The 14,473-nt window shown below is 38.2% G+C and overlaps 1 protein-coding gene across 1 annotated transcript in view; it reads right to left on the reverse strand.

The window, feature by feature from the left end:
- The window catches only part of TOP1 (DNA topoisomerase I), a 94,002-nt gene that overhangs the window by 12,008 nt on the left and 67,521 nt on the right, over positions 1 to 14,473 (reverse strand). The window contains exons 11-13 of the mRNA XM_055265882.2: positions 14,226 to 14,348; positions 12,337 to 12,524; positions 11,232 to 11,376 (exon numbers count right to left, since the gene is read on the reverse strand). Of these exons, the coding sequence (XP_055121857.1) occupies positions 11,232 to 11,376; positions 12,337 to 12,524; positions 14,226 to 14,348 (456 nt within the window). The remainder of the gene's footprint in view (positions 1 to 11,231; positions 11,377 to 12,336; positions 12,525 to 14,225; positions 14,349 to 14,473) is intronic.

Consider the following 14,473-nt stretch of genomic DNA (forward strand, 5'->3'; position numbering starts at 1 on the left):
ATTAAATTACAGTGTGGTGGAGCTGTCAAAGAAGCAGAACCAAAGACTACAACATGTAATTACTAAGGACACAATGACTTCCAGAAACAGACATAATTATTCACCATTTTCTAACTTCTGCATTTAAAAGTATTTCTTGATGAGATTGAGAGAAATTATGTTTCTGGGAAGCCTTTAAAAAAATAAGAGCTTTTGGTGGAAGGGTTAAAAGCTGATTCTAAAGCCGATGAAGGGTTACTAACACCGTGTGAAAACTGAATCTAAACAATAGTGAAGAAGACTTCTGCTACCAAGCTGAATGAAAATAGACTCACAAACAAGAGCCAATTATGACAAGTGAGAAGGGGAAAAAATTCAAGAAATCCCAGAAGCAGGGAATTACATAAAACAGCATAAAACAGACTACATGACATAAACATAGAGAAGGAATTTAAGAATCCAAGAATCTCTGCTCTTAATTTCCCCACCGGCAACAAAGGAAAGTGGTAGTGATTTCTGCCCACACATGCCTGGTTCCTGACTATGACGTGGACCCGTGGTCCTTGAGACGTAAGACCTGTGGTGAAGATAACCAGCCTTTCAGCCTGGGCAACAGAGCATGACCCTATCAAAAAAAAAAGGTGGGGGCAGGGGGTGGGATGGGGGTGGAACTAGCCTTCTGGGTGTGCAGAAGCATGAGATACCTAGAGCAAGAATGTCTTCCACTTCTCAATCCTAAAAGTACTCAGAAATTAAAAGCTTACACAGTTAAGCTAAGGAGTCATCTGCACTCTCACATCATGTGTACCAGTGTTATGTACTTGTCTGGCTACAAAACAAGAGTTTCAGTAACTACCTGCTATTATGGGTGGGTGATTTAGTAGTTGGTGACGCAGAAAAAATACCTAAGTCTTAGTACATTTTGACATTTAACAGGGTGAATAAGAAAAGGTGAGATACAAGCTGTCTTCATGCACAAGTCAGTGGTAAATCTCCATGACAACTGTTCTTACACATGCACGGAAAAATTGGACACAAAAGGCTCACCTTCAACAGTACAGTACCCAGCTCAGGAGTGGCCTCTTTCCCCTCACTCTAGTGCACATGGACTACCAAAGCCTCTCTCAAAGTCCCCTAGGGTTACATTTGCTCAGTTCCTTAGTCACACCACTGGAATGTAAGGTAGGAGTCAGGTAAACGAGATTTAGAAAAACCCAACCCGTACGTCATTCACAGGATACTACCAGACCAACTTTTCTTCACAGGCTGCCTGGGCTTCTGCACCAAGGATCTAGGATTCTCTCAAATAAGCTGAGATGGAAGTGGAGGCAGAAGCCACCCCACTTAGATCCAGCAGGAGATAGCTGGCCTCCAAGAAGTATGCTTGTCCCTGCAGTGTTCAATGCCCTGAACAAGCTTTCTTAGACTACTTTTAGAAAATAAACTATCCACCTAGGTCTTCCAGGCAAGGTCTCACAAAACCATCTCAAGAAGACAAGGAATCCACTGGAGAAGGCTGCCTTTGACCACCTCTCCTCTTTCCCTAATTCAATCACACTTCAGTAATGGGTAAAAATCTAGTTTAACTGATTATAGATGACATTCTTTGGGTGACTTTTTTAAACTAGTAGGCCCACTATATTGTCTCTCTAATATAGCTATCCATTCAGCAGAGTGGTTGGGTGGAATCAGGATCTGGATTCAAGATTCCAAAGTTGGGGGTGAGAAGGCAAATTGGATTCTGTTTTCTAGTAACTTTCTCAGACGTTTGTATTGGGGAAGAGGACATTTGCCAGTATTCTTAGATGACTCTTTATTTCCCTTCTCAGTCAATCTCCACCAAACAACCACTGATCCTTCAATCTGATTACTATCATCATAGATTAATTTTGCCTAGTCTAGATTATATAAATAGAATCATACAGTATAGACTCCTCTGTCTGCCTTTTCAACTTTTTTTTTTTTTTTCCTCTGAGACAGCTTCTCGCTCTGTCACCAGGCTGGGCTGGAGTACAGTGGTGCAATCTCGGCTCAGTGCAACCCCTACCCCTCAGGTTCAAGCGATTCCCATGTCTCAGCCTCCTGAGTAGCTGAGATTACAGGTGTGCGCCACCCCTGGCTAATTTTTGTATTTTTTTGTAGAGACAGGGTTTTGCCATGTTGGCCAGGCTGGTCTCGAACTCCTGGCCTGAAGTCATCCACCCGCCTTGGCCTCCCAGAGTGCTTGGATTACAGGCATGCACCAACCACACCTGGCCCTTAACAATGTTTTTAAGATTCATCCATGAATATGTAAGTAGTTCCCTTCTTTAACTGCTGATAAATATAGTATATTCTATGACTATACCATAATGTGTTATCTATTCTGGGATGTTTCCAGTTTTGCACTCTTACGAATAGAGCACTGCTATGAACATTCTTGTATAAGTCTTTTCATGGACAAATACGTTTTTATTTCACTTGAGGTAAAAATAGCTAGAACTGGAATTCGTATCTCCCTGTGGTTAAATCTTCACTGATAATTAGTGATGTCGGCCGGGCGCGGTGGCTCACGCTTGTAATCCCAGCACTTTGGGAGGCCGAGGCGGGCGGATCACGAGGTCAGGAGATCGAGACCACAGTGAAACCCCGTCTCTACTAAAAATACAAAAAAAAAAAAATTAGCCGGGCGTGGTGGCGGGCGCCTGTAGTCCCAGCTACTCGGAGAGGCTGAGGCAGGAGAATGGCGTGAACCTGGGAGGCGGAGCTTGCAGTGAGCCGAGACTGCGCCACTGCACTCCAGCCTGGGCGACAGAGCCAGACTCCGTCTCAAAAAAAAAAAAAAAAAAAAAAAAAAAAAAAAAAAAAAAATTAGTGATGTCGAGCACTCTTTCATTTGCTTATTTATTGACCATTCCTATATCTTCTTTTGTACAGTATATGTTCAAGTCTTTTGCTCTTTTTATTATGGGGATGGGATGTCTGTCTTTTTATTATGGAGCTATAGGAATTCTTTGTATAGTCTGGATATAAGCCCTTTGTCAGATAAACATGTTGCAAATATTTTCTTTTAGTCTGTAAATTCTGTATTTATTTTAGCAGTGTCTTTTGTTGAACATAAATTTTTAATTTTAATGAAGTGCATTTAGTCAATTGTTTCTCTTGTTGGTGTTTTTCTGTCCTAAGGAATCTACTCTAAGGTCATATTCAACCATGGTATCACCTACAAGCTTTACTATTTTAGTCTTCACACTTAGGTCTATGTTAGTCTTATTAATAAATAGATTTAAAACGTTTTGAATTTTATACCAAGATGCCAGGCTCAGAATATATATATATTTTTAATGAGCTTGTGTCTTATTTTCTCTAATAGAACTCACCAAAATGAAAGCTTCCCAAGATGAATATTGTAAAGATATTTTCCTACACATTTAGCCCTTTAATCCCTAAGTGGTTACATATAAAAGGTTGTAGGCACATACATCTTTGGAACCCCACAGAATTCTAGACTCTAAAGAGAAAAAAGGCAGAAGTGTGTATTTGGCACTGAGAGTATTTTAACAGGACTAAACGTAAAATGATGTCAACATTGATCCTAAAGTTTGCTGTACTGCATTTGAAAGAAAAATCATGATGATAAATTCTGTTTGTAAGGTTAAGGCTGGTTTGAAAAACCTGAGTTTTACTAAGGGCTACTTTCCCTGGGTTGTGAGAGCAGGTAATGCTTCCAAACTTGGCAGTGGACCGTACTTAGCAGTGAGTACACATAAGCAGCCTTTTTGTAAACTCCTAGACTATGCAGGATAAGAAACTCCTGGGTTATCTGGAATCAGAGTTTCCTTGGTTGAAACTGCAGGTTCCAGAAGGCTAGCTGTCATTCCAATGCTATTTCAGATCCTATGGGCACCAGGCACAGAGTGGGAGAGAAAGAATGGAAATACGCTTGCAAGATGTCTGTGTAATCGAAATCCTGGGGGGAAAAGCAAAAACAAACTGGGATGAACATAAAAAGATATGAATGAGTTCAGGACAACCTTTTCAGTACCTAGAGCAAGTGTTATTGTGGTTCTCAAAAATCCCAATCCTTTCAATGACCTTTGAGGCTAGAAGTAGTGTAACTGTGGCAATGACTGCAAGTAGGCCAATCCAAGTTTCCAGAAAGGGGGCAAAGACAGGATACATAAAAAGAACACACTTCAGCTGTTCTACAACTTTGTGCTTTTTATCCTTGAATGATTCCTCTAATTTTTTAAATTGTCGAAAATTCATAGTTCACATCATGCTTGTGCTACATTTCTTGATAGAGCACAGATGGGATACAATGATACACTATTACGTGAGGGAAGTGTAAGTAAAATATAGACACAAGAGTAAACAAAGACTCTTAGAATAGGAGACATCTCTGGAGGCTGAGCAGAAATGTGTAGAACAAAAGCATCATGATGGTAGCCTCCCATATGGCTGACCTAAAGCCCTCCATGAAGTAAAACCACCAGTTACCACCCTTCAACATTCTACTACAAAACCGTATCTGTTATTGACTGCTGGGTCACAATAAGTCATACTTTAATTATGTTTGCTCCAAATATGTAGCAATGTAAGTGCTCTAAGCTGGATGTGGTGGCTCACGCCTACCCAGCACTTTGGGAGGCTGAGACAGGAGGATCACTTCTTGCTCCATGCAACAAGGGGGGACCTGAAGTCAGGGGCCTTATTAGCTTGGGCTGAGCTGGGCTAAGAGACTCCCTCCAAGACAAAAAGTAATGAAGAGAATAAGAAGGGGAAGAAAAGAGAACTATACATAAGCAAAAAACACCTCCCAGTTAAAAGGGCTTACAAACAGAAATTTCAAAAGACACAAGGAAAATGGCTCAGAAAAACTGCCAACAGTAATTAGCACATAAATTCACTTCAGGTAACATTTTATAGAACAATCTTAGACTTTCAAGTAAGTATGTTTAGTATGCATAAAAAGATGTAAAATCTAGAAAGAACATGAAGTTATAAAACAAAAATGAAACAAAATCAGCTATAAAATCAGAAATTTTGAAAACAAAAAGTGGTAATTGAAATAAATTATAGATGGAATAAATTTTAGATTAAATATAATTAGAAACAGAATTAGTGAATTGGAAGTGAGTGCTACAACTCACCCAAAATGAAGTATTCCCCTGAACTTAAAAGTTAAAAAATCAGACCTAAAGAGACAAAGAATATGAAAATATAGTTTAAAAAAGATGTCTAGATTGAAAAGTGTCAACACTCATCTAATAGGACTCTAAAAAAGAACAATAGAAGGAATGGTCTAGAAGCTATGGAAGAAATAACGATTGATAATACTGTAGGATAAAATACATTAGTCCTCAGATTAAAAGTCTATCTATAAATACATATATATCCCTGGATATAGCATAGTGAAACCAGAATCTATCAATGATAAGACACTTTCTTGACTGGAGAAAAGACAGACTATGAATTAAGATGAAAATAAAGAAATTTTCAGGTAAACAAAGGTGAGTGAGTGCCACTGTTGGGTCTTCACTAAAGAAGCATTAAAGGGTGTATTTCAACAGGACAAGAAACCCCAGAAGGTATGAGATACAAGAAACACTGAGTATAGCAATTAATAAAACATTTGGCTGTGACTGCTGTTGACTAGGGAAAGGGTTAGGGTTTTATGGATAATTGTGTTTAAAAATAAAAATTAAAACTTAAACATGAAATATATGAACTGAAAATGAAGAACTGTTTTTATAGATAAATCATCTACATAGAAACCCCAAATGACAGACACTTTTAGAACTAAGAGTTCGGCAACCCTGAACAACTCTGAGCAACCTCTTGTATCTGCTGCCAGATACAAGACCAACGCCCCAAAATTATAAGTATTACCACTTCAGGAATAACCAACAGAAACGTAATGGATAAAAATCTCATTCACATTAGCAATAACAACTATAAGGTCACTTAAAAATAAAAATTTTTTAGATGTAAAACCTTTATGAAGAAAATTACAAAACCATATTGGTGGATATATTCAAAAGACATGAATTAATGGAGAGGTATAACATGTTCGTGAATTGGAAACTCAATTATATTGTCAGTATCTTTCCCCATTAATCTATAAATGTATTGCAATTTCAACAGTTTTTATTAGAATTTGTTAATCAACAAGTTTATCAACAGTTTTCATTAGAATTTGACAAGTTTATCTTAAAGTTAATATGAAACAGCAGAGGGCCAAGAATAGCCAAAGCAATTTTGAAGAATGAAACAAACTTGTCCTACTCAATAGACTTTATAAAGCTACAGTAGTTAAAACAATATGCTACTGATGCAGAAAGAGATACACAAACTAATTAAAGAGGACAGAGAGCCCAGAAACAGTCTGACATATATGTAGATATAGCTGATATACAAGAGAGCAGGTAATACAACTAAATAGTTCTGTGACAACAGTTTACTTATTTGGAAAATATATTAGGTTTCAGCTTCATCCCATATGCAAAAATACATTCTAGTGGATCTAAGACCCAAATGTAAAAAGCAAAACTTTAGAAACATTAGCAAGGATATGGAAAAAGAGGAATACTGTTGTGGGTGGGGGTGGGAGAGGAAGGAGGAGGAGAGTAATGATGTAAATTGAAGTACTTAAGAGAACAATTTGGAAATATCTAATAACGTATAAAACAAATTTTCATCCATATACACAAGAAACATGTGTTTCTTCCAGCACTGTTTATAAGGGCAAGAGACTGTATAACAACGCTAAATGCCTCTTAACAAGAGAATAGAGGCAGGGTATGGTGGCTCACACCTGTAATCCCAGCACTTTGTGAGGCTGAGGTGAGCAGATCACTTGAGGTCAGTTCAAGACCAGCCTGGCCAACATGGTGAAATCTCGTCTCTACTAAAAATACAAAAATTAGCTGGGTGTGGTGGCACACGCCTATAATCCCAGCTACTCAGGAGGCTGAGGCACCAAAACCACTTGAATCCGGGAGGCAGAGGTCACAGTGAGCCAAGATCACACCACTGTACTCCAGCCTGGGCGACAGAGCGAAGATACTGTCTCAAAAGACCAACAACAAAAACCAACAGAATAGGTAAGTTTTTATGGTATAATAGAATACCATAACATACCAATAACAAATAAAATGGATTAATTAAAAGTGTAGGTTAAGATAATAAAACCACAAAATCAAAGCTGGAGAGAAACAAGTTGCAGAATGATCCCAGTAACATACCTAATTTAAAACTAAAACTTGTTTTTAGTTTACAATAGGTTGTACAATGTCTTTAGCTTACAATAGTTTACAACATATTGTAAACTAAAAAGTTTTAGTTATAAATTAGTACGTTACTAGTGTGTTACATATTGTAAAATTACATATTGTTTATGCACACATAAATATACTGTAAAAATACAAAAAATATGTATGAGAATAGAAACACCAAGTTCATAGTAATCTACAGGGAAGGAAGTGAATGGTATACAAGTGGCTTCAGCTATGTTTATCAGTATTTTTTATGAAATGAAACAATTGAGCACATAAGACATAATTTTAAGATTTTACAAAGCCAGATGGTGGACATACGGGTGTTCATTACATAATTATCTATTCCTGTATGTTTGAAATATTTCACTAAAAATAAAACCCCTAATGTTTGTATCTTTCTATTTTTTTCTTTTAAATCTAAAAAGAGAATGCTTCTTCCGCTGGCAATATAAAGTTAAAAATTACTCAAGGCACTACCAAACCCCAACCTTTGAAGATCTCACTATTCTGCTGAGTAGGAGACAGCCTAACAGACAACTGAGAACAAGCTCAAGAAATCATTTCTTTTTCGCCTAATGGCACCACTTTTCCAGGCCTTTAATGACTCCTATTGGGATCCCACTGCAGTTCAAGTCAGGCACTTGAGTATAAGGTTCAGAGTCTAACTCCGGGTGACTTTTAGGTTCACTACTATAATCATCATCCAGAAACTTGCACAAATGTCTATTGTGTATAGCAGTTAGCTGGATATTGGCTGGAATAAAATTGACTGGCTCTGTGCTCTTGAGGCATTCCACCTGGTCTATCTAACAAGGATCTCAGCCCTCAGAGATGCTCCAACAATTAACTCTAATCCTTACCTGTATAAGTACTCAACATGCATTATGTATCTGTCACCTCTCTCCATCCCCATTGCCATCATTTGTCTTTAGTCATCACTGTTTCTTGCCTGGAGTACTGCAACAGCCTCCCACTGATCTCTATACTTCTTGTTTGTGTCCAATCCAGTCTCCACAGGGCAGCAGTCAGAATGATCAATTATGTAACAAGTTTCCAAAATACAAATCTGGTGTCATTTCCCTCTTTAAATCCCAGGTTGGTGGCTTCCTTTTAAACTTAAAGGCCCTAAAACTTGCCCAAGATCCAATAGCTAGTAACTCTTAGATCTTCTTAGAGTGTATGCTCCTCATGCTCTCCTGTGACATCCACTGCTAAATGTGGCCAGCTTTAAATGCCATGTTAAAGAGACTGAACCCTTAAAGGACTTTGAACAGTGGAGTTGTCTTGAACATAGCTTCACTTCAGCAAGATTTACAGGCATTATATGTAAATCACACCAGTAGATTTACACTGCTGTAAATGCTGCAAAGGAAATCTGGGAATATACCAGGGTACCTGATCCGGCCTCTAGGATTCAGGGATGGCCTTTCTGAAGAGGTAACATTGAAGATGAGATTTACAGGATGAACAGGATTGTATCCCTGGAAAGAATAGGAGAATGGGTGTTTCTAATAGAGAAAATAAAGTAGCCTTTTGAAATCCCAGAGGTGAGCAAGAGCTTGGTAGTTCTGAGGGAAGAAAGAGGCAGGAGAGGAAGCTATATAGTGAGGCCAGCCAGATCTTCATGTACTAATTTAAAAAAAATTTTCTTTACATTGTCCTTTAAATGTTTTCTCTTCAGAAAGGCCATCCCTGAACCCCAGACGCTGGATCAGGTACCCTGGTATACTCTCAGATGGCACCCTGTACTTTTCCTTTGCAGCATTTATAACAGTTTATATTTACTGATGTGATTTACATATAATGCCTGTAAAACTTGCTGAAGTAAAGCTATGTTCAAGACACTCCACTGTTCAAAGTCCTTTAAGGGCTCAGTCTCTTTAACATGGTATTTAAAGCTGGCCACATTTAGCAGTGGATGTCACAGGAAAGCATGCAGAGACTGAAGATCTAAGTTACATTCTAAGAAGATCTAAGTTAGAGTTACTAGCCACTGAATCTTGGGCAAGTTTTTGGGCCTCCCAGAGACTAAATTTACTCATCTATAAATGGTGGCATTAGTATATGTACGTGCGGTATGCTTAAAAGATCCAAATGTTAACTTAATGTGCAAATGTTTTTAATAGTAACTCTGTTATTTTGATCATTTTTAAGTTGTGGTAAAATATGCATTGATACAATTTACCACCAGTGACATTTAGTAGTATATCCACAACGTTGTGCAACTGTCACCACTTGATAATTCTTTTTATCACACCTTTTCTCAACCCCTATCCTCAACATACTCTGTATGGAGTATGAGGATAGGGGTTGAGAAAAAGTATCACAAATTTTCTCAACCCCTATCCTCAACATACCTCCCCTTTGTCCACGACACAGTTCTCTCTTGTTTGAAATACTACTTTTAAGACCCAACCATAACCTACTTTTCTTCATAAAGTTGTTGATCTCTAAGGTACTGCAAATAACTCCTGTTTATCTAATGCAGTTAACTTTTATCTTTCTTCTAATACAACTGAATTCTTACCTGATTTGTCCACCAGCCCGTAAGTTCGTTGAGGGCTAAAACTATTATTTTTCTGCTTTTGTAGCCATATATACAGCTTTGTGATACTTCAGAAGAGGAATACATGTTTCTTTAAATGACTAGTCTGCTCAACATGAGGGCTCGCTTTCTGATTTTGTACTTATCTAAACTACGAAAAGTACATTTTATTTTTATTTATTTATTTGAGACAGAGTCTCAGTCTCTTGCCCAGGCTGGAGTGCAGTGGCATGATCTCGGCTCACTGCGACCTCTGCCTCCCAGGTTCAAGCGATTCTCCTGCCTCCGCCTCCCAAGTAGGTGGGATTACAGGCACCCACTACCACGCCCGGCTAATTTTTGTGTTTTTAGTAGAGACAGGGTTTTGCCATGTTGGCCAGGCTGGTCTCGAACTCCTGACCTCAGGTGATCCGCCCATCTCGGCCTCCCAAAGTGCTGAGATTACAGGCTTGAGCCACCACACCCGGCCAGAAAAGTATATTTTATAATTGGAGAAAATATATAAACAGGTATTTTTCATTAGAAAAGTAGTGATATACAGAAGAACACAAGGCTACAAGCCAGAAAATGTACAGTTTAGTCTTGCCTATTCACATAGCCTTTTCAGCTGTGGCTTTCACATTTTAACAGACGTTATAACCTATGAACCAGGATCAAGAAGGTCTTTAGTCCCAGGTCTCCTGCACATAAAACAGTAACAGTCTACATAGAACTAATTCCTTGACTGTGTTTTTGTCTCTGTTAGGTTTATATTTCATAGTATGTTGGAGGGAAGAAGTTCGTGGGACTCTCCAAAGCTGGATATACGTAGCTATCTGGTAAACAAAAACTGATTTCCTCCAAGGCAGTTATCTTCTTGCAATAACACTATCAATAAATAACAATGCATTGGTATGTAACATAGTTTTATGATGTGCTTTCACACACATCATTTCATTTGGCCCTGGTGAACCTACCCAGATGAGACGCAGGAAGCCAGAAGTATGTAAGACACTAGATTTTACAACTTGTTTCAGGATATACAGAAATTACATTCCCTTCTCATAGCCAAGAGAGGTGAGGAAGTAGAAGACATCTGCAGAGGCCAATATACAACCACCATACTTCAACACATTCTGACCACTGGACGTTAAGCAACGTGAAGGCAGGGCCTACGTCTATCCTGTTTACCAGCATAATTCCTAGCACCAAATGTATACTGTGTGTGGCACATTTGGGATTTCAGTAAATATTTGCGAATTAATAAATAAATAAGATTACAATGTGACCAAAAAAATGGAGGCACTGTAGGAAGATCACCATAATGCTAACGATGAAAGTACTTGCCTTCTTTCAATGGGGAGGATTTTTAATTTGTCAAAGTGATTCTAGAGGACGAGAACGTTACAGTTCAACAAAAAAAGGTTATCAGCACCATGAACCAGTGCAGCTCTCAACTATCTCCTTACCTTGATTCGTGAACTAGGGTTAAGCATGATGTATTTAATGGAACCTTGGATGTTCTCTGTCCAGGAAACCAGCCAAGTAACCTTGTTATCATGTCGGACCTCTTTCCACTTATGTCCTGGAGGAGGAGAAGGAACCTTGGCATCTCTGGAAATAACAGAGCAAGATAGTGAAATAAGATGTGAGGAATAATTTCATCTTTCATGACCCCAAGGGGACATATCTGCTGAGCATAATTTTCCAAGTTTCCTTCTTAACAGTCAATACAGTAGTCCCACCTTATGCATGGTTTTACTTACCCTCAGTCAACTGTCATCCAAAAATATTCAATACAAAATTCCAGAAATAAACATTTGGTAAGTTTTAAATTGCACATCATTCTGAGGAGCATGATGAAATCTCTTGTAGTCCCACCTGGGACGCGTGAACCATATATACAACATACCATGCTGTATACGTCACTTGCCCCTGGGTAACCTAGTAGCTGCCTTAGTTATCAGGTTGACTTTAATGGTTTTACATTGCTTGTGTTCAAGTAATCCTTCTTTTACTTAATAAAGGCCCCAAAGTGCAAAAGTAGTGATGTTGGCAATTTGGATATGCCAAAGAGAAGCTGCACAGAGTGCTTTAAATGAAAAGGTGAAAATTATCGACTTAATAAAAAAAACCGTATGCTGAAATTGCTAAGATCTAAGGTAAGAATGAATCTTCCATCTGTGAAATTGTAAAGAAGGAAAAAGAAAGTCGTGCTAGTTTTGCTGTTGTGCCTCAGACTGCAAAAGTTATAGCAACTTTGTGATAAGTACTTAATAAAGATGGAAAAGGCATTAAATTTGGGGGTGGAAGACATCAACAGAAATGTGTTCCAGGTGACAGCAACTGGGTCGAAGTTTCAGGCATCCACTGGGGGTCTTGGAACATATCACCTGTGGATGAGGGGAGACAACTGTACCTCAAAAACATCTGGAGACCTATGCATGAAATACTGTCCTGCTCTTAAGTATCTCCCTTCCCAAACAGTCCTGTGTAACCTGGGAAATATTCCCAAGTACAATAAAGGACTCCCTCCACCCCCTTTTTGGCCCATAGGATGAAGTGCGAGCTCACTTGCTACAGTTGATGATTATATCCTCGGGCATGATTCGTCTCTTCAGCATGCCCATCTTGGGGTGGTTGCCACGGCCACGGAAAAGCCCAGGAGGCTCTATCTTGAAGTTAGCAATTCTCTCTTTGTGGTTATCCATAATACAGAATCCATATTCTTTCAGTAATTTTTCATTCTCCTCTTTGATTTTCTGGAAGACAGCAAGAAAGTACTCAAAATAGATTCAGATTGCTGTTCTCTACTAATACATTTTTATCTCTTGTGGGAGACTAAGTTAAGGTAGAGAAAAGTCTGAAAATCACTAAAAAATAAATTCAAATAAAGGAAAACCTCTACTGGTTTTCTCAAACTTAAGTATCATAAAATTCCCCAAAAAGATCTGCCTATAAGGATTGATTTCAACTAGATTCAAAACTGATTCTTGTGTCTTAAAGGATATATGTTTATAAATGTTATTTGGGTGTTTTTAAATGTACTTTAAAAATTCATACTGTTTTACTGAGTACTATCAAAACAGGAAATGGAGAAGAGTCTCTGATAGAGCCTCATAAAAGAATAGCTCAAGCCATTTAATTAAACAGCAGTTAAACAGCTTAAAAACATGGGTTTTTAAGCCCAGACAGATCTGTCAATAATTTTTTTGTAGGTATACAGGTATATATGCTCTATACTATGATCCTTGCTCCAAAAAGGTGGGGGATGGTGGGGGAGATTTTGAGCCTCCTTACCCTCTATTGACTCTTTGCGTTTTATATACTTATTGATTCAGTTTAACTAAGTTGTGCTGCCTTGTGGGTGGGAACAGATTCAGACCTTGCTGGCAGCAGGTGTCCTTGGCAGAGGCTCTGACAAGAGGATGTTTATAAAATCTATCTTTGGATCAATATTCTAAGAACAAAGCTCCAAAGTTATCTTTTAAGTTCCAAAATGCCCCTGAAATAAATAATATACTAAATTTCACTAACTTGGAATATTGAGGATAAGATTTACCTGAGACACAAAGTCTGATGCAATTAACATTCTTATAGTAATGCATTAATTTTTACACTAGTGACCAAATAAGTACCATGAAACAATGAGTTATATAAATACAATGGTCTGAATTATATAAACATGCAAGTCCTTTAAAATACTGAAACTACAGGAATTTGAAGTACAAAGAATTCCTTAAAATCTTTAACTTCTGGACTTCCGATTGGAAAAAATGAAATTCTAGCCTGGATTCCTTTAGTTCAGGGGCTGACAACTTTTTCTGGATAGAAAATATTTTAGGCTTGAGTGCCACAGTCTCTTTTGCAACTACTCATCTCTGTCACTGTTGCATAAACACAGCCATAGATAATACGTAGACAAGTAGAGGCAGCTGGTTCCAATAAACTTTTTTTTTTTTTTTTACAAAAACAGGCAGCCTGTAGAAGAAAAATGACATCCCAGCTGGATACCACAAAGATCCTTCAGTAATAAGGATGGCCAAGGCTGGAAGATGGAGATGGATGAGCATCACAAGATTCCAGAGTAAAACAGATCAAAGAACAGGGAGGTACATGGCCAATATGATTTCATCTGTCTTAAATCCTTAATATCCAGTAGCCACTGTGGGACAGGTCTGCCCATCCTTAATTACTATATTATTGACTGGAGTTTCTGACCGGTTTTTAGGCCACTGAAGCACCAAGGTTCCTATACAGAGCTACTGAGCAAAGTACTTGTTCACAATTTTCAGTCTAACTAAAACCTTTAAGAAAACTTAGACTTTGAGAATTCTAAGTCTTTAGCATAGAATGATGTGAAATTACTGATGTTAATGTTGTGTCATAAGAACCAAGAAGAAAATTAAATGAACCAATCACAATTCCAAAATTCTCCAGAGGTTTAATAAATTCTGTAGTACCAGTTTCTCTTCCTTGCTCATCTGTTTCCGAGCTTCCGTCTGGGCTTTGAAATACTGGCTCATCTGGGTAAAATCACATTTGCTTAGGTTGGTGATAATATTCTTCTCTTCATTAGTCATTTCCTAGCCAAAAGAAAATGGGGAGATGAAAGAAAAACAACAAAAATACACTAATAAGTCCTTGGGTTTCTTTGCAAATACACCCAAGCACCATTTTTTCAGTCAAAAGGTTTCTGGAAGTAGCCAAT

This window comes from Symphalangus syndactylus, chromosome 24, assembly GCF_028878055.3.
Source record: "Symphalangus syndactylus isolate Jambi chromosome 24, NHGRI_mSymSyn1-v2.1_pri, whole genome shotgun sequence".
Lineage (NCBI taxonomy): Eukaryota > Metazoa > Chordata > Mammalia > Primates > Hylobatidae > Symphalangus > Symphalangus syndactylus.